General features: G+C 36.8%; 1 protein-coding gene across 2 annotated transcripts in view; it reads right to left on the bottom strand.

Moving 5' to 3' along the window:
- Positions 1–26,377, bottom strand: part of ADCY1 (adenylate cyclase 1) — a 154,032-nt gene that overhangs the window by 26,807 nt on the left and 100,848 nt on the right. For both annotated transcript variants that reach the window (XR_007628302.1, XM_050310435.1), the window contains exons 8-13: positions 15,971–16,126; positions 12,293–12,487; positions 10,834–10,931; positions 7,516–7,600; positions 3,525–3,614; positions 458–714 (exon numbers count right to left, since the gene is read on the bottom strand). Coding sequence is in view for 1 of the 2 variants with exons in the window: in XM_050310435.1 (XP_050166392.1) it covers positions 458–714; positions 3,525–3,614; positions 7,516–7,600; positions 10,834–10,931; positions 12,293–12,487; positions 15,971–16,126 (881 nt within the window). In the remaining variant the exon portion in view is untranslated. The remainder of the gene's footprint in view (positions 1–457; positions 715–3,524; positions 3,615–7,515; positions 7,601–10,833; positions 10,932–12,292; positions 12,488–15,970; positions 16,127–26,377) is intronic.

Below are 26,377 nucleotides of genomic sequence, written 5' to 3'. Positions count from 1 at the left end.
AATCCAACCACTGATCACACAAACATGCAACTTCTTGAGGATTTTATAATCCTATGCATTATTGTAATGTGTGTGCATGCTTTTAATTAGGAAACATATAAACACTGAAAAGCTCAAAAGCTTAAATGAAATTGGAATTCTTTGGGGGCTGCTGAAATATGGAAGTGAAGTTTTTAGCTGTTTCCTATTTCATATTATAGTTAGACTGCAGTGTGTTCAGCTGAAATATGTTACCATAAAACAACAGAATGCTAGCTCCCAAAAGCTGGTCTCCTGTTGATAGATGTTACTAGATCCTACAATTGCTGGGGAGAGGATAGTAAAGTATTTCTTATGCTCCACTGGTTCTATAGCCCTAAGCAGCACTGAATACTAGAGGACAATTCACAGATAACTATCAATGTCATGACTACCTTTAGAGAATTACTCAATTGCTTTAACTTTGCAAGATACGTACCCCAATGCTTTTCTGTAACCACTGAGTTCCAGAATAACTATGTACAAAATGGTAACAAAAAGCAGGAGAATCATTTTTGGCAAGGAAGATACTCGTAGAAATATTGCCAAGGTGAGAGTCCCCACTACACAGGAAAGGAAAGCATAGTGGGCTGTGTCACATGGAAGTTCATTCATTGTTTTATTTGTTCCACCAGGAGAAATTATAACTATTGAGCTGCTGGAATTGGTATTCCAAACCCAAGGCATGCAGCCAACCTAGAAAAGACAGAAGAGGCAAGAAAGGGAGAAAGTTAAATAAACAGAAATGCAATTGCTATGGAGGCTGACTGTGGTTCATTTCTAATTGGGAAAATATGGCTGTGGAGTTCCCACCCAACTCAATGTTGTATTAAAATCTCCTTTTCCTGCAATGCTTCACGGAGTTTTAAGCGAGAGACAAAATTTGTTCATTAGATGCCAGTAAGGGCAAACAGCTGAAGTCTGGGCTTAGCTGAATAGTTTCTTTCTCAGTGCTCAAAATCAAGAGATTCTCACACCAGCATATTCCTGCAAAATTAAGGAACTTCAGTTAACATTTAACATGGCCATGCAGGTGAAGAAGGATCTTGCACAGAGCACAAAAATAAATGAGTTTGGTTTATTGACTATGTAAGTCATATCAGTTTTAGTTACTTAAATACAAAATAAAGCATATTTTAATCGAGTGAAAAACTAAACACGAATAATATCTTTTCTCCACCTCAGAGCTACTTCTGCTGTCACATATGGTTCAAATACAAGGACTCATCCTTAATTATCCCTCTCATTTCAGTTTTCCAAGGAGTTCCATTTCCTTCCTAGACTGGAAATAAAAAAATTGGTTTAGTGCATTTCTTATGGGAAATTTTGGGAAATTTAACCTGTTTTTTCTAAAGGCAATGTCATGTACACATCTCAGAGCTGTTACCCAAGGAAGAGAGGAATTTCTGGCAAATAGTGCAAGTCCCTAGAGCTCCAGTTTTAACTGCAGTCCAACCTTCACCCCTAACGAAGGAAAAGGATAAGAGTTAGTATAAGTGGGGAGAGTGGGATGGTAGTGTGGAATTGATTTTAACAGGCACTGCCACATATGCCCTGCCCTATACTTAAGCTTCTCTTTCATCCTAAGCACTGACAATGAAATTTTATACCATGCTGTAAAGTAACTGGCAACCTGAAGGGTGATTAAGCAATGTATTTTACAGGGAGTTGTAGTAATTTAAAAAGATAAACATAATAAATATGATTTGAACTCATAATGGCTAACACTGTGAAATGAAAGAGTGAAAAATGCCTTCAATGTGATTGTGTTCAATATCCTTAAAAATGCTCCTCATACTAAACTCATCCAAAAACATACACAAGCATGAGGGCTCATCAGTGATCTGCAATCCACCCAGGAAAACACCGTCTGCTGTACAACCAACAGTGAAACCTCAACACCTAGCTCCTCTGGCAGATGAGAATTCTTTGCATGAACTAATAATTTCTACGGATGAAGCATTTCTCTTTAGGTTACAGGTTATTTTTGTTAAGGAAAGGATAAAGTTGTATTTGTGACCTATTTTAAGTCCTAACTGAAGGATCACTGCCTTGTTGGAGGTCAGAACTTCTGAATTCTAATCTAACTTCTTCCACTGTTGTTCAACATTGCTTTAGGGCTTACGATGTCTGTTTCTCATTTTCACCATCTTTAAGCGGTAATGATGGTGCTTGTTTCTTTCGGTCAAAGTAAGTGTCAGATCTAAGGAGGCTGATTCACAAAGATTTCATCTGTCATAACATTAATCTTAATCCCAAAGTCAGATACACAGAACTTGCTGAGAAACTAGCCTGGAGGCACTGCACAGCTCTATGCATTTTGGGCTCATGTGTGCACTAAGAACCACATATATGCCTGTGTTCTGTTAGGGCTGCGTGTTAATTAACACAGATGATGTTCAGGAATTCCCAGAAATGTCTCAACATCAGTAATTCTTGGTTTCTCTCAGGACACTGGAATTCACAGAGAAGGGATCCGCTGCCCATTCAGTTCATGTGGATAAGCTGGGTATAAGTTCTGAGGGCAGGTCCAGGAATAAGCAAATACACAAAATACAAAATAAGGGGCTCGGTATCTCAGTTAGCACTGAGAATTGTTCATGCCTTCTTAATGGTCAGAATACATTGTTTAATCCCCATAGAGAGGCATGATTTGACACATCTGCCTTCTTAGCACTTCCAGTTGTGTTTAGTGTGCTATTTTTTGTGTGGATTCTTTCCTTTGAGTACCTAACATGTTTAATCCATTAGCATTAGCAGCCAAAATGCTGAAATTGAGTGTTTGGTATTTGGCAAGGCAACTGAATGACAAATACTTAGGTGGAAGTTTAAATTTGAATTCAAGTCCACCATGTAGAACTAGCTGCTAGTCTACAGTAAAGGAAGTTCAGTTTTCAGAACTATTAAGCAAGGTCACTTCATACAACAGAAGCTTTCTAGATATTAGATGTGAATGGATCATGTAAGTAGCACAGTTACTGTTTATATTTTAAGATCTCTTCATCTTTTCTGATCTGTCTGGACTAAAAATAGCCCCTTGTTTTTACACAGAAATATGTTTTATAAGTTGCCACATAATCTTGTTTTGACAGCATGCCTTGTCTGTCACAAAATATTAGCCAATGAACTAGCAAGCAAGTTGAACATTTAAAAATTGTTTTCCCATAAAGTACAAGACATCGGCAGACTATATGATACTAAGTTTTGATAAACACATTTCTGTAGGTTTTGACTAGGTATGATCTGTGTAACTTGACAATTGCTTTGCCATTCCTACTTCAACACCTTGTCAGGTAAAGTTGAAATTACAGCAGAGGGGTTTAATTTTGAAGAAGCATGCTCTTCAAGTATGAATAATAAAGAGAATAGGAATTCACCAGACCAGACTATGGTTGCATTTATCAATGCAAACAATGATTGCTTTAATGATTGCATTTATCTATGTGTTTAATGGTTGTTCTTTAAACAGAACACTAAGTTAAGTGATGCTTGATTTAAATACTCACCACACATCCTTGAGCCACGGAGTATATTAAGATCACAATAAAAATACACAAAATGGTACGAATTTGTATTGTCAGGCACCCTGGAAAACACTAAGGAAGAAAAAAATATATTTATAGACAAATATTTTAAAACATTTTAAAGTGGGGTAGATATTTTTTAGTAGTCTATAATGAGAGGTGAATATGGGATATGGAAATTTAGCCTGTATTGCAAATTACGAAGTTGTAGTTACTGTTGTGTAATAACTGTTATGCAGTTATTATTGTGTAGATGTGTTTTAATTGTAATTGTAGCTTTGGGGATAATAAATACGAAATTATTATTACTATACATTATTTCTCACTATAGTTAAAACTCTTAGAAAGTTTATTAGCATGTCTACTCATGATGCAAATAGTAAATTAGGATGACATTTGATCTTGCTCTCATGGGAAAAATACCCAAAGCAACTTTTGCCTCACAAATTACCAGTTCCAAATTGTGACCCAAGAGAATGTACAGTGATAGCATAGAATTTTGGAGTGGTATTTGTGTCTTCTGTTATAATAGTCATGTTAAATGCCATGCCAGGGTAGTTTTAATTATCTGGACTCATTAAAAATACTGAATTTCTCAGAAAGAGCAGTAGAGAACAAAAATATCTGGTGAAATAGAGCCCTGCTTATCTCCATTTTTACCATGATTCCATCTATCATGCTTCTAAATGTGTGAAGTTCTTGCTGCTATGAAGATTGTAACAGAATGTGAGACAGGAAGGGTAAGTCTGTCAGACTTGTTCCAGTCATACTGATCTACTCTGCTTTCAGGTAAAGCTGCTTTCCTTCCTTTCCCCTCTCACTAGGAGTGTCTGGAGTACTTATTACATACTGGATCCAGGATATATCTTCCAGACCACTAGAATTTTTCCAGTGACTTCAAGGGTCAAGAACTCCAAGAAACAATCAGATTTAAAGTGGGGACAATCCTATGTTCTTTAAAAGGAGGGGGCTCAGGTTTATCAAGGTTGAATTTGACTTAAGGTCAAAGAGAGCAAGCAAACACCTGATTTTCGGATGAAAATACCAATTGTGAAGGAGAGCTGTTCACTTCATGGCTATCACCAACATCAAAAGCATAGCTTCCAGTAGGCAGCAAAGTACTCACAGAGAGAGGCTACTGTAGCCTTGGCACAACAGAAACCATGTATCTAAATACCTTCCTTCCCATTCACATATGTAGAGACATTTCCCCTGTATGTGTGACCATGAATTAAAAGTTGAGATAGTTATAAGTGAATCAACTTCATTTGGGCTGTGACACATGAGAATACAGCAATTATAGCAGAAATAAAAAATGTACGAACTGCAAATACATTCTGGTTTCTGTTTGGTTTCAGTCCGTGTAAGTATAATATAATATCAATAATAGATTTGTATTATGAACCTGAGTTACTTAGATACATCATAAACCAGTTTAAGTATTAGTCAGCATCAATAAAATATGTTAGGATACTCGAGGTATATCACCTTTAATAAAACAGTGAGCATAATGCTGAACAAATACCTCAAATTGTAAGAATCTGAGATTGAAAAACTGTGTTTCAAGGGAAAAGATACAGCATTGTCCAAAATTGCATTATGAAAAAAAGACAGACTATTTCTGCATTTATTCACCATTATCATACAATTCAGGTTGGAAGGGATCTCAGGAGGCCCAAAAGTACTGTCTGTCTGCCTTAACCCCTAGAGTCCCAGGGCTATTTTTGCAGAGCTGGTCACTCCCCAGTCTGTGTTACTGCAGGCAGTTCTTTATTCTCAGGGCCTGGACTTTGCATTCATGCATGCTGTATTTCATAAGATTCCTGTTGGCCAATTCTGTCAGCCTATCCAGAATCCTCTAATTAGTCATCCTGACAGCTATTCTCCCAAAAACTGGAGTCACTTCACATGAGTATACTACATGCCCCTCTCCAGGTTGTTGATAAAACTGTCTGACAGGACAGGATTCAGGATAAATACCTGTGGTGCTCCACTTATTACCAAGTAGAGTACAACCATAAACTGCTATGCTCTGAATGTGATCATCCCAATGGCGTTTTACCCATCAAATTGTCCACCCAACTAGACCAAAATCCTATACACACACGGGGTGGAATGTGCAGTTTTATCCATATAAATAAATAAATAAATAAAGTTAATTTTGTTTGAAGGAAATATATACATTCCATTAATTCAGTTTGCAATCAAATTCAGTTTGCAATTATCTACTGCTTATTAAAGAGAGTTTGAAGATAATGCTGGATTGTTAATACTGACAAAACATCACACAGATTCAAAGACCATGTGTCCTGACACATTGCACAATTTTTTTTTGGTCTGTGTGGTAATAGATGTTCTATATGTTGACATGCTAGGCTATTGTGTTAAAAAGAAACCTTTAAAAGATAAGGTATGAGACATGCCTGAATTAAAACTCTTACACTAAGAAGATTTATACTTCTGACTTTAGGTCATTCCAAGATTGCATCTGCTCTTTACGATAGCACAGAATTTTGTGCCTTTTTTTTTTGTTTTCTTTTATTTGTGGAATTTTTATTAACTATATAAGTACTGTCAGATCCCCAAAATGCTAGGTAATTGGTACAGTAAACATTATCATAATGGTTTTAGGAGTAAGGCATTTAATGGTAAAGCATGGAGAAGGTGAATCACTTACCCAGTGTTTAAGAAAAAAGAAGTGACAGAAGACAGATTAAAATAGGGGAATGACTGGTTTACATTCTATACATTCTACATCGTTTATACATAGCATATTAATCATATTTTATTTACTCTATAAGACAAATTTTCACTATAAAATTTTAAGCTGCGATATTCTGATGTTTCATATTTCTTTATTTTTCTAATATTATATTTGATCCTATAAGGTACTGAATCTATAGAGGAACCTGGAATAAATATAAATATTGTTGACTGAGAAAACAGATGGAACACATATCAAGTTTGCACTAACTCTAGGGAAACTGTATAAAGAGAAGTAATTTCCTACAAACTTCGTCTGTGTTTCTATCATCTATACAGAGAAAAACAGAAGATAAACTATTTTGCCTTAATGAAACAAAAGAGATCATCAAAATTACTCCCAAATAATTGTACAAGTTTATAAATAGGGTTCTACTCTGTACCTGATACTCTGATAATATGCTATTTAAGTTTCAATGAAAACAATTACTTTTCTCCTGCCAAAGGACATTTTTTTTTTAACTAAAATTAGTGTGTGCTAATCAGAAAAGCTGATTAACTGTGTAGGTGTTTTCTCCTGATATTTGTCTGAGAAGTCTAAATTTAGATTAATCCACTACAGATTTCTTTCATCAGAAAATTTGCCTGTAGATGCTTTATTCTGATGTGTCAGACCTAGTTCTCTGATAATGCAACCAAATGTCTTCTACATCATTACTGTTGTGAAAATATAATGCAGGAGAATTAATCATTATTAAAGGTTTTGAAAAGGCCAAGGATTATCTGTGCAAAACATCATGCTTTACCATCAAAACAGCTGCAGCTTTGGCAGGAATAATTTTGAAAACAGAGGGGAATTTAGAAGGACTTTACACCCAGATACTATCTGAAATGGAAGGGAGAACTAGTGTGCTCTGCAGTCAGAAAGGAATAGAAGTCAGATTAAAGCAGTTGTTTTTCTGAACACTGCAATGATTCAGTACCTAGCCGTAAGTGTTAAGGGACAATGTAGCAAAAAAGACAGAAAGCATAGAATTAATGGGACTGAATGCTACACAGCTGTAATGATTACTCATATAAAGTCTACTTTCAGGTGATCCATCTTTGGTTTTGAAGTGCCCAATACATTACTTCGCAACAAACTTGAAAAGCACACAGAAGTCAATCTCTATGAATCTATGAAGCTTACACAGATGGCTTCATATTCCAAAGGACAAACATAGCAGGGACACCAAAAGGAAGAATAGTTATAAAATCTTAAATCACTTACTTGTACTCGTGTGACATGTAGGTACATAATACAAGCCACTAGGAAGCATATGCAGAACACCAGGAGAACAAGAACTACGGTACTCCTAAAATCAAAACACAATAGAAGTAATGCAACTCTGTAGAAGATGAGAACAAACTGCTGTTTGGGGTCCTTCTGAAATGGTATTTTAAGTGAATGGTGTAGGATCTCCTCCTCAACCTTGCTGTAATACTAACCACAGCAGAGGAAATTTAACAGTTAAGTCCACTGCTCTCAAGATTAAGACATTAGTAAATGCTCTTGTATATGGTTCCCACTCTGGACTCAGCAAGGAGATCAAAGCACCTCAAATATTCAGATATATGGTGTGTCAGGAGAGACACTTTCTAATTGTAGGGTAATACAGAATATTCAGCATGATGACACTCTTAAGGGGAGTATGTAACCCAACTACTTGGCCTTGGCAGCTGTGAAACAGTTACCAGATACTTTTTCCCTCTCATCTCTCTTTCTCAAAGATTCAGAAATCAGAGGTCATTCAACTCAGTCACTTATCAAGTCAAACAAAATCAGACCAGACTGCCTTCTAATGAAACAGAACAGAACAGAACTCCTTCCTCAGTCTTCCTCAATGGTTAGACAAATCTTAGTTTTCAAAAAGAAGCTGTATTTTTAATTCTAAATCTTCCCTCTCCTGATCTGTCAAAATAGGCATGTTCTTCATGAGAAGAAGAGTGCAAAACAAGAACTTTCCTCCTCCAGAAAACTTCTGTTATTGGAGAAGTACTGTATGGATGTGTGCAATTTGACAAAAATAACTCCACCAGTGCTGGTACTGGTGCATTCGATTTATGCTTAGGGACAGCTTGGCTCCACACCAGCCATGGAACCAGGGCTGCATGACAGCAGCATAACAAAATCTTCACACCCTCTTTTCTAGCTTGTGAGAACAAACCAACCAGTCCAGAAGATGTGAGCCATGTCTTCATATAAATATATCTGTACCCGTGATGACTACTGGGGAAAGACTGGTTATACGGTGTTTCGAACAGCAGAAGTGTACAATTCTCCTATAGAATTTCTAACTGTTTGGCTTTGATTTCAAATTCATGTAATGATTCTTACCGATACAGAAACAGGGAAAATTCCGTATATGTAGTACGTGTACCCAGAATGAGGAAGTGACTCTAGTACTGTCAGTGTGGATTCTGAATACAAGTATTAATAGACTACGGGCTCTTACGCCTTTGGAGAATTCACTTGCATTCAGGATGGTAGTATGCTAGAAAAGAATGCAGGGGACATGACTGCAATGAGTCTTTTAATGCAGCAATAGCCAGCAACTGACATTAGTGTTGAGTGGGACCCTGACAGACATTTGGGTTGGCATTTGTAAAAGGGGCTACATTGTTTTTAAAAAAATAAACACGGTATAAAACATCAGAAAGGTTTATTATCAGAGCTTTTAGTGGCTATATTAGGTGTATGCCTCCATGCTTGGACAGATTAGGTTGATTGGAACTTAACCTTACTTTCAACAACTCCATCTGGGGATATGAAATATGCCTTTAGCTGAGAAGCTGTTTTGCTTAGGCCATGATAGGAATTGTGAGAATGTAAAGCCCATTGCTTTCTGTGTATTTATGCAGCAACTGGCTTTTGTACAACATTTACTTGTCTAGATTTTGAACTTTCTCCTTGGAATATTTCCATACCTCAATTCTTTCATTAGAATAACATATTAGAAGTCTTGTTCTTGCTTTTGCATTCTTTTGTCATATTTATAACTGCTTTGGTAATATAAAGAGCTCCATGTTTTGGGGAGAGGGGAAATTTTTCTATACTTCCGAAGTTTTAATTTAGCTCATGGTTGCATATGTATCACAGAGAAGGACGAGCCCAGGAGTACTAGTAATTTAGCTAGAATAACAGACACTGGAAGAAAGAACTTAGGAGTATTCAGTGGATGGCTTTCCTAAATAACCCAGTCCATCTTCATGACCTTCAGTGGTGATATTCTGCTGGAGCTTGTGTATCTGTCCCATCAGAGCTTAAACTGAAACTCTCTCCAGCTGTTTTTTAAGTGACAGTACTTTTTGGAAAGGTTACCATATGATTCTTGGAAATTCATTCAAATTTTTTTTCATTTGTTTCTCCATGTTCAAAATTGTCATGTGCTGCAGTTGTGGTTTACTGCAGAAGAAGGTGAAGAACTTCTTAATTACATTCCAATTAGTCAGCAGAGTTGTTATTCTGTAAATGGTGACGTAAGTGATGATTTTTGTCAGCGACTTTGAATTCTTCAGATGAAAGATATTATACAACTATTATTATTATTATTATTATTATTGAGTTTAAAAGAAGTGTTTCTCAATCTTTCAATTAGAAATAACAGAAAATAAAAGTATTACCCTGACTGGGGATTTGTGAATAGAAAAACACAGAATTTTAAATGGGATTTTCATTACCTGTGGCCAGTTCTATTCCCACTGAAATTGTAATAATTAGTAAAAGTGAGTAGAGTTTATTTTTAATGTTTTGATATTCCAGTATAAAATAGCTTATTAGTAACAATTTTTATACCTTAAACACAATTCTATACCTACTTATTATAATCTCTAGATTTGACAGTGAAGTTTAATTTTTTTATTCAGTAAGCAATCACATAGAATTGGCAAAATCTGAAGTAATCAATAAACTGCATCACTCAACAATAGGCACAGAACAGCCCTCAAATACATCATGAGCATTTTGATTTTGTCTGCTTTAGTGCAGTCAAGGTCTGACTGCAAGTTATGGGTGCATGGACAAACTATCCACTAGGCAGTTTGTGTAGTGATAGCATTGATACCAAAAACCTCAATTGCAGGCTATAAATTTGGGTTGAAAAGCTAAATGGATACTTCAGTACTTAGTTTCCATAAAAACCTGTATAGTTTTATCTATCTTGCTATCAATACCTGAAGTACCTCATCCAAAGTCAGCACAAACACATTCAAAAAAGCTGTAGTAACACCTTTGTTTGTAGACCAGAAATGCTTGAAATAAGTTAGAAATAAACAAGGAAAGTTTAAATAAACACTGAAATGTGTTTTTTCCTTCTAAGTGCATCCTTCTACCAAAAAAAAAAAAAAAAAAAAAGTAGCAAAAAGTGTCTCCTTTGGACAAATAGATGGAAAGAGATCAGATTGAGAATATACCAGCAGAGAATCTCCTATATTAGAAGATGCCAATTTTGGTGCTCATTCCTGTTCCAAAGACTTTAATATTTTGATTTGTGAAGGATGTCTGAAGATGTTCCACTTTGATTTATAATGTCAAAAGACAGAAACTTACTGTGGTATTATTAGAAGGTAGACAAGGCCAAATAAGGCAGATAGAATTAGTGAGAGAACTACAGCACTGGTGAAGTACTCGTCTTGAAGCTGGTGATACTGTTAAAGAAAGGAAGAAATTAGTATAGTGGATATTTTATATACACCTAGTCAGCCACACTTGTCCATTCTCAGTAAGAAAGAACTATAGCCTAAAATAAAACAAGCTCCTACTTAGTTTAAAAACAAAAAATCATGGCTTAATTCACATGAAAGAAACATATGAGGCAAGTCTACACAACATTTTCTTTGACAGACTTCTGTTTTACCCTGTAACTAGTCAAAATTGGTTTAGGTTCAGATATAAGTTTATGTTTTGGAGAAAAAAAATAAGCCATTTTGAACCAGAAGAAGGTGGCACTTGCTCTTCTCTACTTATCATGAAACAAGGCTAAACACCTCTTGGTGCTGCCTTCAAGAAGTCCTGTCACCTCAGCTGCCCAGGACAGGACACTGTGGGCTTGGAGGCAGCTGCTAATGAGATGCACGGGTTCATTTTTGAGCAGCTACTGTCTTCAATTCCACTAAGCTACACACTTCACAAGATAACACTTTCTTGGGGTAGAAACACATAAGTGTTTTCTGAGAAAGATCCAAAGTTCAATTTCATTTACATGAAAAGACTTCCTTATTTTGAAAGAGAACAGTTACATTTGGATAATAAACTACTCTGGAAACTTTAAATTAAAATTTATGCTCAAGACCTTAAAAAATTGGATCCGATATGGCACACAGCCTTCTGACTTGAAACAGTAGAGACATGAAATTTTAGACTATAAAGTGACTTACAGTAGAACATTAAATGCTACTGCCAAATTAATCCAAAACCATAACACTTTTGTTTTTTAAAAAACATGTAAACTACAGGTTGTAAATACAAACAATTTGTATTTACAAACAAAACCAAGGTAGGAACAATTGTTAGCTTATATGCCGAGTTATAAGTCTGGAGTTAATCAACTGCTTTCAGCACAGTCACACAGCCCAGAGTTCAGGGTTTTTTTGGTATTTTCTAGAACTGACAGAGATCATTACCTATCAAGCTACATATGCAGAGGGAAGCGTCCTCCTGTCATTAACACTTCTCCAGAGCACATGAGTTAGTAGGCAGCCACATTGCCATGAGACAGCATTAAACAGGGGACACAGGTCAGGCAGTTTCGATAAGCAAAAGAAAGACAAAACAAAAGATATGTAACATTATGGAATAGGATCTTGTAGGATGATACTGATCTTTCTTTTTATCCCCTTCAAGTGTTTCGATAGAAGGTAGAGATAATGTCTCTCTCTTAATTGACAGTCCAGTGAAGTATTTAAAGACAGTAAGTAGAATTTAAATATTGTATAAAAACAAACAAAACCCCAATGCTAGTTGGCTTGTGGTCAGTGAAATCAGTAAAAATAATTTAAAACTCCCTTACTTTATTTTCACGCTCAGTTTGCTTATACTTCAGAGTAATGAAGTTCAAGTCAGCCATCTCAGACTCAGTTTGCCGGGCCTCTATCAAGCGGCTGATGTATCTGTTTACTCGAGTTCCTGGAGTGTTGTATACAACATTGGTAGAAAAAGAGGAACGATTCCTGAGTTTTTCAGAGGCTGTCCTTAATGCTCTCCTCTGCGGCACAGATGAAGGAAGAAGCACAGATTTTATCAGTATTGAAATTTTTCATTGCTGTTCATATTACCTCAAGCTCACAGTCAGGATGAGGAGTTCATTAAACAGAGCAACTACAAAAGACAGAGATCTTACCTCCATGCGAATGTTGTCTTGTAAAAACTCCTTAGCCGAAATCCTGAATTCATTCAAACCAATGAGAGCCCCTTACACACTGCATTCCAGGATTTTAATCCAGAAATTCTCTTCACACATTGCCCTGACACTTCTCTGCCACTTAGGAAATAATCAGTTTGTTCCCACTCAGTGTGACTTTACCTTGCAATTTTTTTTTCATGAGGGAAGGCATGAAGTTCTGGACATCTTGAAGACAATATAATCAGGCTCTTCATGACACAAGAAAAGTCCCACTGTCTAGGTAGCAATACACATTTTGAAAAGATAATTTTCCTCAACCACACAATGACCATGTGTGACTTCAGAGGGTCTGAAATCTCAAGTGTTCCTATCTTTAACTCACCCAAGTGGCTTTCTTGTTAAGACCTCTTGAGTATGCCTCACGTGCACTTGCAGATCCAGATAGAGCAATCCAGTAAATTATCAAAGCTAACCTGTGCCTAACTGGCTCCTTCATAGCTGAGGTAGCGTGACTGTCAAGATGATCACTCATAGTCACTTTCAGTGGAAAAGATTTATCACAGAGCGTATCTGAAAGGGATTTTAGACAAGCTGTCTTGCTTTTCACAGAGCACTCAGGAGACAGTGAGCAGCATCTCAGCCCCACTGGTGGCAAACATCAGCTGGGGGCACTGTAATCTAAACCATTATGGCTAGATCTCTACTAGTATGAATAGAGAGCCTTACTTCCCAGAAGAGTTTTGACAACAAGCTTGGGCAAGTTCTACTATTTCTATAAAGTTAAAGGAATACTTTTTTATCTAACATCTGGGGAGTTCAAGACAATTCAAAACATTATGGAATTCCAAGTCTGCTCAGGATATAATTAGTAGAGTCTGTCAGCAAGAAGTTAAGGAAGCAAACAAAATTTCTCTCTTCAGAGTAGTCAGTACTTAATAAGCCACTCTTTAAGGGTTACACTACAAAATATCCTTTTAAACCAGATAGTAAAAAAAAGGTGGTGAGTGCTATTTAAGTAATCCTGCAGGAATGGCCATTTCCTGTCTTATTCCACAAGAAGTTCTTATGAGATCCCCATCAGTAAACAAACTGTGGAGTACAACAGTTTATTAGCTTACATAGCTTATGTTATACAGATATTATACCTGAATACGTATGAACAGTTGGAAGGGTTATCTACTGACTGACATGTTAGCTTTCTGATCATAAAGAAGAATGGACCTTAGCAAAGATAAAATAACACCAGGTCTTGCTTTGCTGACTTTGTATGTAGAGAGGAGGTTATACCAGCACTAAACAATTATGAGGCTACTTGAAACATTTTTCTTCAAACTATCAGATCCCATTACTTGGTAAATTGTCTGTGGAGCAATAACTAATTCTTTCAACATGAAAAATAATCTTGGAGACTTACATGGACTAGAGCTTTCAATTCTGATCTTCTGGGTACAGTTAGGAATAATTAAAATCTTAAATTGCCAGCCAAACAACTATTTTCAATGTTTCTAAAGAGATAAATTTGTTCCCTTCCAGAAGACATTTGTCACACTAGTTTGCAGGGAGACTGAGTGCTTTCAAGAGTATAAACAATAAAACATAAACAATAATGAGTTACCATATGTATTGCATAAGGTGCAGCAGAAAGTACATCTTTGGGGATTTTATACAGTTCAGATTTATCATATTAACAATGGGGTGAGCAAAATAGCACTTAAAAAGAATGTTTCTTTGTTTTAAAACCTGGAAGGAAGGTAGATGATGGGTGTTATTCTGATATATGGAATAAATTATATTATCTATTCTGCCATTTTGAAATAGGGATAAAGTTACTGCTCTTAATCAAAATAGCTGTTTCTTAAATATAATGATTTCCTCTGTGTCTCTTATTTTTATCTCTATTATTGTTTCATACAGTAGACTTATACTGTCTTATATGTGATCAAGCCAGTATTTGTATTTCTCAGAAATGTACTGGCTTCCAAGCCTTTAAAGTCCCACTTGTTTTACATGATTTACATGATTTGAGGACTGAAAGCTCTGAAGAAACTCTGCACTGCAACACAGAGTATTTTTATTAATAACATAATATAAACCCATGATAAGTGTTTTATAAAAGTTACAAAAGCTCAGAACAATTGTTTCAATTAATAACAGCATTGTAGAACTTCACTGCAAATGTTCTGACATGCAAAAATTTTCATCAGATCCCTAGCAAACCCATATGGCTATTTTCTGTGTATATTACCATATTATAGATACACATACACAAGACATGATGCAAAGTATTGCATATGCTTCCAAGAATGTGTGGGTTCCTTTTTTTTTATATATATATAGTCAAAGACAGCATTAATTCACAATTGAAAGGCCTTGTAGATGGCCAGTTTCAAAATAAAATCTAGAGTTTCTGAAAGTCTTCACTGAAACTGTGCTTTAAAGATACTAACAGACTTTTCTGCCCTTCTCCTGCAGAAGGAACACAAGCCCATGTAAAACCCAAAATATGAAATTTCAAACACTTTCTGAAAGTAAGATTTAGACTGAATCTTCAAAAAATGTACATTATTAAACAAAAATAACAACAAAAACCCGCAAAAAATCAACCCTCCCCCCCCCCCAAATAATGTGGAGCAATCAGTCAAGCTGATTTCCTGCTTCCAATGCACATCATGCCACCACTCACTGGTGAAGTGATTATGTAATATTGCCACCTGCTGGCTAAGAAAATGGAACGAGCAACTCTGTAGGTTGGTTGTTTGGGTTTTTTTTCCCCATAAATTTCTGGGTAGATTCATGTACAGAAAAGGAAGTAAACCAGGCTACTAATATGTAAAGCGATTTTGATTTATGGCATTACAAGGCATCCAAGAAAGTGGAATTTGTATTAAGAACTTCTATGTTCAGGATTTGTATAAGGGACTAAGAGGGTTTTTGACTAATTGGTTGTCTTTCATTTTTTAGAGAACCATCTAGAGCTATTAAAGTATTCTGTTGTTTTGTATTTGCCATCAACAGCTTCAGATTGTGATGGACAAAAGATGCAAAATAATATCTTTTTAAAATTATGGAAAAAGACTCAGAAACTCTAATTTCTGGGAAGGAATCCCTTAATAGAAACCACATAAGCCACCTCTACTGGCTTTTCCAAGAGGTTCCTCAAATTTGAGGCCTTTTTAAGTTTTGTTTTTATAGGCAGCATTCTATAATTCTAGCTTCAGCTCCAGCAGGAACACCAGAAACTTCTCTATCAGTCAATAACATCACCCCTTATGTTCTCAAAGCAAGTCTGCTTGTTGCACTCCTGGAACTGATGCCCAAAGGGTGCACGTGGCCCACAGGGATTACCTTATCATCATCCTCACACGTCATGACATTGGAGAAAGGGATCTCTGCTTTGAACATCTTACGACAGTGCATGAGCTGAACAAGCAGATAGCAGACTGTCTTGAACTTCATTCTTTTGGCAGGCTTAATGTCTGAGAGAATCAGTCCAGGAAATATCTGTTGAGCAGAAAAATAGTGTTTATTACTGTCGTTACATTCCCACGCAGACATACATACTTGCAGGCATTTGCACCACCTAGCGGTCAGAACAAAGCAATATTCTAATCAAGAAGCAATGCATTTTGATAAACATCCCGTATTTGCACATGAAGGTTACTTCATCCTTTTTAACCTGAGATGTAAAGAATCTACTGAACAGACTTTAAACTCATACGGTTTTATACTTAGAAATGCAGACTGTAAAACAGTGCATTAATGATAAACTCATGAGAGGCAGTATTTGTATTTTTATAACACTAAAATAAATTCTAGGAAAACATAGGAAAAATAAGGAGGAAATCAGGATTTTTATCAATTGATGTTAAAAAATATATAATTTCAGTCTTTTTCATATTTCCTCATTTTGTTACTTCAGCCATTGGTAAGCTCATTAAAATCTGAAGAGGATAGATTTTGCTTTAAAGATAGACATATATATGCCTTAGAAAGAGTCTGTGAGGCACTGAAGCTATATCTTACATCTTATTTCTTCAAAGCAAGGAGTGTTATACCATGGAGAAATACTCTCAGAGGGTTGGGTATAATCTATTCCTTTTACCACAGGACTCCCAGCTCAGCAAGAACAAATATTTTCTTGGTTAGCTCTTAAGCACGAATTTAACTCTTGCTGACTTCAGTAAACCCCTATTATGTATTCAGATGCTTTCACAGATCAGAATATCCTCAGTATTTATACCAAACTTATTCACACTTCTGGCATGTGGAATGTGTAAAGCAGTGTTAATGAGAAATGTGGAAGGCCCCCATGCCATCACAGTATGGGAATTTGAGCTTGTAAAATTGATATATTCTGGAACAGCACAATAAAGAAGCACAGAGGATTTGGTCCCTAGTGTTCCTAGGTACAAAAGACGGAGCAAATCACAGTCCAAAATCTTCATTCAAATGGCATTGAGAATTTGCTGTGCAGTCTTCACAATACTGTGATTTACTAGAGCCATTTACACCATTACTTCAATGATCAAAGAATGAAGAAGAAACTGAAAGCATTTGTTTGATGCATGTTTTCATAGACACAAATTTTGAGGGGCAGGGCAAATGACACTGTTTATGATCCAAATGTCACCTCAGATACTGGTTTGCTGTGATGTTTAACACGTATAGCAGGGCACTTGCATTTTCTCGGTAATCAAGGTAATATATTATTGAACTCCCAATACCCTGTTTAGTGAGTCACACTGTGTTTGTGAAACACAAAAATGACCAAAATGGTGCACTATTTTTTTCTCCTAGCAGGTGGTCATGTTATAAACATGACATGTTCCAAATGTGTAAAGGTGCCCAGGTGTGCAAATGTGCTTTACTGTGCACGGGAAGGCTGACTGAAGCCAGCTAGCATCACCAGCACTGCACTGCACAGTTGTCAGCTGAATTCTTAAAGGACACTAGTCTATCTGGTGTGTAATCACTTGTGTAAGTGATGGTTTAACAAAAGTCTCTGTGAAGAGATTCCCAATAAGAACCCCTTCTTTCAAGGGCCTTCTGGCAAAAGACTTACCACTGAATTGCACAGAAGATACTGTAAAAGGATATTCACATACTAATCATCCTTTAGGTATTCCTAAGGACACCAAGTAGATGGTTGTTAGGCTTGAGTATGGCAGATATGATCAACTTTTGAGCTACCATTCCCAACAGCTAAAACATGCTTCTAGAAGTTCTGTATATTTTACTCAGTCTCTCTATCAAAGTTTTGATACAACATTTTTTTTTTTTAAATGGGGGGGATAATAGGGGATTAGACAGAAGTTTACAGGTGGACCATATCTTAAGAGGTCATTAGCTCTTTTTTCGCTCAAACCTTTCAGTGTGGACATTGCATTAATTAGGTCAACAACTCTGGCCTTAGTTTGCCACTAGATTGGCTTGGAAAGATGCTTTTAAATAAATTCAGAGAGCAACAAAAGCTGCCTGACAGCCTTTATTATGGAAATGCCACAGTATAGACACAAGAGTGGTAAAGAACGTCTTTATTAGCAAAAGATTCAAGAAGGCATGACTCTGAAAGGGGAGCACATGGGCATGACTACAACCTCCTATAAGGAGAATAATTTAGACTTTTCTTCATACAAACTTCTTATAATAGATGTGTTTTTGAGAACCTGCAACTTTGGAATTTGGAATGAATACAGTCTGACTCAGGCAGTGTGGCTCTGCCACCAACATGACTTTTCTTCAACCATGTTTTCATTCAGTTTCCTGACTTTATCTTCAAATAAGTAGGTAGAACATTTTTAGCTCTTACTAAATCAGTCTCTTTCAGTTTATAGATCCTACTGGCAGATAATATATTAACAGTATACACTCTTTATATGTTGGAAATTCAGCAAAATTTTCCAGCTGTTTTGGAGTTAAATGGAAATTTCAGCACATGATCACTGGAAAAAAAAGGAGTAGTGTATCTACTTCTGAGCTCCCCAGTACAAGAGAAACAGTGACAAACTTGGAGAGAGTTCAGCAAAGGTTCACCAAAACAAGTACGGTTCTCAAGCACATGAGAACCTGAGGGAATTCAGTTCATTTAACTGGAAGAAGAGAAGGAGGGATCTAATTGCCATCTTCAGCCACTTAAGTAGTAGCTGTAGAGAAGACAGAGCCAGACTCATCCCAAATATTACTCAGAAAAAAAGGCAATTAATACAGGCTGTACCAAAGGAAATTCCTATTTGACACAAAGAACAGAAGTTTAACTGTGAAGATGATCATGTGCTGGAGCGGGCTGCCCAGAGAGGCTGCCAAATCTCCAGCCCGGTAAACACTCAGCACTCACTCAAAAGTGGATTTAACTGCAGAGCTGGCCCTGCTTTGAGCAAGGAGGTTGACCACATGACCTCCAAAGGCCCCTTCCAAACTCAGGTACTGTGCAGTGCTACGAAAATTTGCGCAACACACACAGCTACTGTTCCTCATGATTGGCCAAGAACATAACCACTCAAAGGATACTGCATACACACAAACTGGCCACATTGGTAGTTCTCAACAATCGTGTATAATTTTATATATAGTTTTGATTAGTTTTTTGGTTTTGTTTATTTTTGTTTATTTTTTATTTGTCTGGTTTGGTGGTTGTTTTTTGTTGTTGTTTTGGGTGGTTTTTTTTTGGTTTTGGTTTGGTTGTTTTTTTAATCTAGTGGCTGCAAGACATATAGATTTCTGCACTGGAACTGAGGATTTTCCATTCTACTATTATATTTACACAGTATCTAAAATACAAAGGAATTCTCTCACTTTCATCTCACAAATCATGTCCCCTTTTTATTATTGTTTTTACAGCAGAACAACACTTCTGACACTCAGAACACTCAGTGAAACATTTAAGTAATTTCACCTTCTGCTCTAAGTCTCTAATAAAAGTCAAGAAATGCAGTATAGTCTGTTAAAACAGACTTTAAAAAGCAAACAAACAAACAAAACCCCCACAAAAACCCCAATTCCAGTGACTTTTACTCTGCTTTTGCTCCAGGCCAGCATTACAGAAAAGCTGGACTGTAGCATTCCCATCCTAGCTCATTCTGTCAATGCATTTTACTTTCACACTTCTCTTTGACCCTCAGGATCATCTCTAATTCTGTTCACTGTTCATTTACTTCATAATTTTAGCAAAGGTTGATTGGTTGCTGAAACACAGCTTGCAAATAAGGTTAAGAGCTGTGATTTTCTAATAGAGGACTCTGAAAGCACCCAGGCTATCTACAGCTCTGTGAGTATCTTTAGGTATACAGAAAACAAACAAGTGCAGATTAAAATCCTGGGAAAACACCCCAGTGTTCAAATGTCATGTAATATTCTGATAAGTGTTTAACTGGTGTTCAACTGAGATTCTCAGAAATGTCAGCAGACTGTTACTCCCCTAAATATATTCAACCACAGTGCATAAAATGGCATGGGAAAGAAGATACTAATGACATTCAAAACACATTTACAGAAATCATAAATGAGGTAGCACTGTGTCTTTCTATCTTCAGGCAGGCACAACCATGCCTCTTAGTAGTTATATTTGTTCCATTAGTATCTTTGAGTTATTTTGTCCTGGAGATAGATGAGTAATCTTTTTTTCTTCTTTTTGTTTTGTTCTTCTTATAGTTAAAATTACCAGACATTTGCTTTTCCACCCTTTTCCACCGCCCTTATGATACATTTTGCTTATCACACCTCAGCTGCCCATCAGGAAAGTATATAATGGCCAGTCTTCGCGAGCGAAGATCCGGGGAAGGTCTTTACACCTTCCAGCCTGCGCATTGGATTTTTTAGGTGAGACACAGTGTGCACGGAACTGAGCCCACCCTTTAATCCTAAGGTTCATCTGCCGGGGCCAAGCGAGCTTGGATGGTGGCAGCGAGGTCCTTAGGACGTAGATGGGTTGCCTTTAAGGGCTAACGAGCCCCACCTGCCCGGGAGTGGCCCTGACCGGGAATCGAACCGGGCCTCGGCAGTGACAGCGCCACGCCCTTACCACTAGACCACCAGGGGCTCCCATCAGGAAAGTATATTAGGGATTTTTACCAAAAAATAATACAACTTCTGTAAGATAAATTTTTAATATTCAGAATAGTATGACCACTTTCTTCATACAGATGTAGGGAAAGTTTTTAGCAGCTGTAAAGACTAAAGCATTCTCTAGGAAAACAATAGCAGAGAAAATCTTATACCGCTGCCCTATATTCCTCCCTTCTCCAGATTCCACATTTATGTAGGAAAAAAAAAAAGAGAGAAGAGCGATATTAGAACATATCATTAATTCTACCATCACTGCCAGCCCAAGCTGCAGGCTGTCACACTGACAATTATGTATTAGCAGCTTCACAGCAACTGCAGAAACAATCCTGATGATGTAGAGCAACACACTCTGTAACACAAACATCCTTCTTCTATGTTTGCTGGGTGGTAACACAAGCAATTTATTTCCAGTCTTTGGGTTTGTGTATTTCAAAAACGTGTGCAATACAAAGTCTCAGGCACAGAACAGTCTGGTCCCTGCCCAGATAGAGCTTCCACTAAAAGGCCTTGTTTCTATCTGTTAAATCACGTCTGCTGAAGTATATCTAGGGTGTTAAAACCTGATATGTCCAAGTTATGCATTCAGATCTCTAGTTAAATTCCTTGTTAGGAGCTGTCAGCCGTCAAGAGCAAAGACAACTGCTGGATTCTCCAAGTCACGGCAGCAGTGGTAGCTGCAGGTAGTCATCAGTTTGAAAGGAAAAATCACCAGTGTGTGCCCAGATATGGATTCAGATGCCTAACTTGTGGCATTTCACATTAGAACTTGATCAAATATACTTTTGCTTGCTATGTACTAGAAAAGGAGAGATTCTATGAGTAGCAGGAAAAGTTTTTACATGCTCTGCATTAACTATGAAGTTCTTTTGTTACTACATATAGTTTAAGAGTCAGAGCTCTAGCACTCCATAAAGTTGGTAAGCATACAGTTCCTTAAATAAAAATACCCTCAGAATTACTTAGTCCAGAAACTTGACAGCTTATAACAACTATGAAAACTTTCTTGAGATAAAGTAAATTTTTAGAAGGGTCAGATGCAAAAAGTCCTAGGGAGCTGCTAGGCATTGGATGGATTTCTTGGGCCATAGGCGCTCTGTGGAAAACACAAATTTTACATGATTGGAAAAAGAAGAGAATATCAGAACAATGTGGTATGTTACCACAGACCTAACCAGAGTGATTGAATCAAATTAACTTTGTAGAGAATGAAATTTCCCACAAATATAAACAGAACTTAATTTTGAATGGAAATAACGAATTAAAAAGAATTAAGTGCAACAATTTTAGACATATCACTCAATTTACTTTTTTTTTTTTTTTTTTTTTTTTTTTTTTCACATGATGATGCCAAGGCGACATCTTTTAATCAGGTCAGACAAAATCCAACAAATCTCTATCAAAAGTCCTAGTAATACCTATCATGGATTATCTACATCAAATTGTTTCACTTTTAAAAGTTTAGTTGAAGTATTATCAGGACATGATAGAAAGCATCCCAAGAATAGCTCTACTTGTGAAACATGCTAGTTGCTAATAGTAATTCACCAATAAAGTCAAAAGTCAAGCACATGTAGTTACTACATATTTCATCTATACAAAGCAAAAAAGCCATCACGAATCTATGCTGTTTTCTCTGTGATATATTGCATAAAGTTCATTCCATGCTGGGGCAAAAAAAATCAAATCAGTCACAGGAAAGACATAAGCAGACAAAACCTGTTAGCTGATCATGGAAATATATAGAGTCTAATAATTTATTTTAACATAGAAGGCAGATAACCTGCTTCATACAAAAAAGCTGTGTTGATTAACAGTAGAGGAGGATGTTGTACTCCAAGACAAAATTACTGCCTTTTCAAGCGTAAGAGTGATGGAAAATTTGTTCCTTTTCCTGTTATTCTTTGGTGATATGACAGCAATGCAGGAAGTTTAAAATCACATCTGTTTACACCAGATGAAACCACAAAACATGAAAGTGATGTGACAGCTTTTTCCACTTTTCTTGCAGCTGTTGTCATGCAAGTTAGAATGAATCCCAGGTTGCTGAACATCTGCCTATTTGATCCTGAGTTGAAGAAATTAAGTGATCAACCTTTTGAGCTGTTAAATCCATCTGCAGTTCACACTGATTATGCCACAGGTGTGTACTGTACATAATTGCTTTAGTTATTTCTGACATTTGCAAGATTTTTTACATTCTAAACAGCATTTTCCAAAGGATGCTCCTGAGCTGTTTTTGCTTACTGAGAGCCTTCATGCTTTCAACTGAGTTTTTCTGAAATTACTAGGACTGACAATAGTGCTTTCCTCTTCCTCAACTATTGCTTTAACTTCTCTTTTCAAATAGACCACTGGTATTTTGATTTGACTATAATAATTTTTTGGATAAAAATAAAATCGAAGTTTTAGCTGTCTGCATGAAGTGTTTAGAATATGATTCAACACAGCAAACCAGACAGAACACAGAGAGTCATACCTCTAACCAGCATCCACTTCCCTCTGGCTGGACAACTACACAAGGATTCAGAAAAAAGACTGGGATTCACCTGGATTTTCAGGATGGTCATAGTATTACTCAGACTTCAGATGAGAGAGCTACAGAAAGGATTTTCTGAGACTGCCTGGCATGGCTTTGTATGTACATGGTAAGGCAGGAAAGAGAAATGTCTTTTCAGAGAAACAGTTACTTCCCAGAGGGCAAACAGATATGGTACTCATTTTAATGAACCTTTCATGACTGTCCATCATTGTGTGTTATTTGAGTCATAGATGCAGATAGCCTGTAATTTACACTGCCACAAATAAAAGATAGCAAATATATTTGAATACATAGCTGGTGAATAACTCACTAGCACATTACTAGAAATTTTGCAGACGGTGATTAGCGATCTATTGGAAGCTAATTATTTATTATATTTGAAGTATACTGTAAAATCCAAGAGACACTTAGAAATAAACAGTAATGATTTATAAGTTGTATCTATAGTGTTTCCCAATTATTTTTGTAATTATTATGACCTCCTTTCCTGGACACAGCTCTTCTGCTTCCTGACAATGCATTATTTACCTTTGTCTTATCTCTAGAGCTGGCAAAGTTACACAATGAATCAGGTTCCCTTAAGCTGCCAATGAGTAGCAATAATTGCCCACTTCTGCAAAGACAAAACCTAATATATTCCAGGAGGTCTTTCCCCTCACAAAAACTTGATCACTTCTCAACACTGCTTGACTATCTGTAAAAGTATCTTAGGAATTTTGCTTAATCAACCGTGCTGGGCTGTTTTCTCAGCTGGTGAAATAATGAGTCTTTTCAAAACTAGAGAGGCGTCACAACAGAATGAATTGCTGCAACAAATACAATGAAGTAAGGCCAAGTAAAAAACCACTCAGATATTACAGAGGTTGTGCCAAAACCTTAGAGGTGTTATATTGTAGGAGAATCACACTTGCTAGTACAACTAAAGAAATGAAGTGGACAGTCCAGCTAAGCCCACTACCACTGCTGTGCTTCTTGGAGCCAGCTATGCCAGTAGGAAATCTGAGGCAAAGATACTTTGATGTCAGTGCTGACAATGAAAGAACAAAGAATTATGATGAAAACCAGATAAACTCTATTAAAAATTTAAATTAAATTAAATTAAATTTTATGCAAACAGTTTGAAAGTTGTAACAGGATTAGTTAGGTTATCAAGGAATCATTCACAGAAAAAGTTATTTAGCTAGGTCTAAGCAGAGTTATGAAGTTCATGTAAGGGGCTCTGAGGTCAAAAGAACTGCCCTGTATTTTTTTTACTTGAAAGGAAATCCATGTACAGCAATATATACAATACTTAACAAAGCTAGGACATTTTGAAACTAAGAGAATGTCTACATGTCTAGAGTATGAATCTTGCAAATATTTAATATACTAGAATACAAATATGATCAATATAAATATAATGAAGATATAATTAAACTTCACATAAAAGAAATGTGATGACATTTTAAGAACTAGTAATTTTATAAGGGAATTATAACATGCATTTTATTTAAAAAGCATGATTACATGAATTTTTAACTATGATGGTCAGGAAAAAGTTTCACTTAATTAAAAAAATCTGTATGCCTTTGGAAATGAGAATAATTATTTAAGTGTGTTTAGAAGCTTAGTGTTAATCAATCAAATATGCATGAATATTACTTCATAATAAGAATAATAATAAAACATAGAATAGTTTGGGTTGGAAGATCACGTAGTTCCAACCCCCCCACCATGGGCAGGGACACCTTTCACTAGACCACATTGCTCAGAGCACCATCCAACGTGGCCTTGAACACTCCCAGGCTTGGGGTATCCATGACTTCTCTGGGCAACCTGGTCCAGTGCCTCACCACTTTCATAGTAAAGATTTATTTCTAACATCTAACCTAAGCCAACACTCTTTCAATTTGAAGCCATTCCCCTTGTCCTATCATTACAGTTCCTGATGAAGAGTCCCTTCTCCAGCTTCCTTGTAGGCCCCTTTCAGATACTGGAAGGCTGCTATGAGGTCTCCACACAACCTCCTCTTCTCCAGGCTGAACATCCACAACTTTCTCAGCCTGTCTTCACAGGAGAGGTGCTCTAGTCCCCTTACCAACTTTATGGTCTCCTCTGGACTTGCTCCTATAGTTCCATGTCCTTTTTATGTTGGGCACACCAGAACTGTGAGCAGTATTCCAGGTGGGGTCTCATGAGAGCTGACTAGAGGGAGAGAATCACCTCCCTTGACCTACCTGCTGGCTACTGTCCTTCTGATGCAGCTCAGAAACTATTCTATTGGCTTTCTGGACTACAAGCACACACTGCTGGCTCGTGCTAAGGTTTTCATCAACCATCACTCCCAAGTTCTTCTCCACAGTGCTGTTCTCAATCACTTCTATATCCAGTCTGTAGATGTGACTAGGATTGAGCCAACCCAGCTGTTGCTGGCTTTGTTGAACTTCATGAGGTTTGCATCGGCCCACCTCTCAAGCCTATCAAGGTCTCTGTGGATGGCATTCCTTCACTCCAGCATGTTGATCACACCACAGATCTCGGTGTCATCAGAGAACTTGCACTCGAGAGAAACCGCACTCGATCCCACTGTCCATGTTGCTGACAAAGATCTTGAACAGTATTGGCCCCACCATCGACCCCTGAGGGACACCACTTGTCACTGGTCTCCATGTGGACAATGAGCCGTTGACTGCATAGACTAAGAGATAATAACAGACTAGTATATTCTCTACCAAAATAAAAACTGTAACAAAACAAAAAGAAATGTATTCCCTCAGTGGCCGCTTAACAGTGTTGTCACATTAAACTCACAATCAGATCATATCATAAAATTGTAATCCTAAATTCTCTAGCTGATTCAATAAAAGATTTAAAAATGGGAATACTTCATAATTTGCTCAGATTTAAACTGTAACTGTTACATGAATGAGTCATCTCACACTCTTATTCTCATTCTTGTCTAGGGTGATACTAATAAAGGATTTTTCTGTCAGATCCAATATGGAAGAATGTAGGATATGTGCTTTCTAATTAAATAAATTATTTATTTATTTATTTTTAAACCAGAGTGTACTTATTTTTGTTTCAAATTCAACATATTCTTGGTCATCTGTTGCTCATAACATTGATTTTCATTCCTCTTGGCATCATACCTGCCAAAGTCAGTTCATATT

The sequence above is a fragment of the Myiozetetes cayanensis genome, unplaced genomic scaffold (genome assembly GCF_022539395.1).
Source record: "Myiozetetes cayanensis isolate MyiCay16 unplaced genomic scaffold, myiCay2020 scf1, whole genome shotgun sequence".
In the NCBI taxonomy this organism is placed as follows: domain Eukaryota; kingdom Metazoa; phylum Chordata; class Aves; order Passeriformes; family Tyrannidae; genus Myiozetetes; species Myiozetetes cayanensis.
The sequence above is the reverse complement of the archived record's forward strand: the minus strand, read 5'-3'. Positions and strand labels throughout refer to the sequence as shown.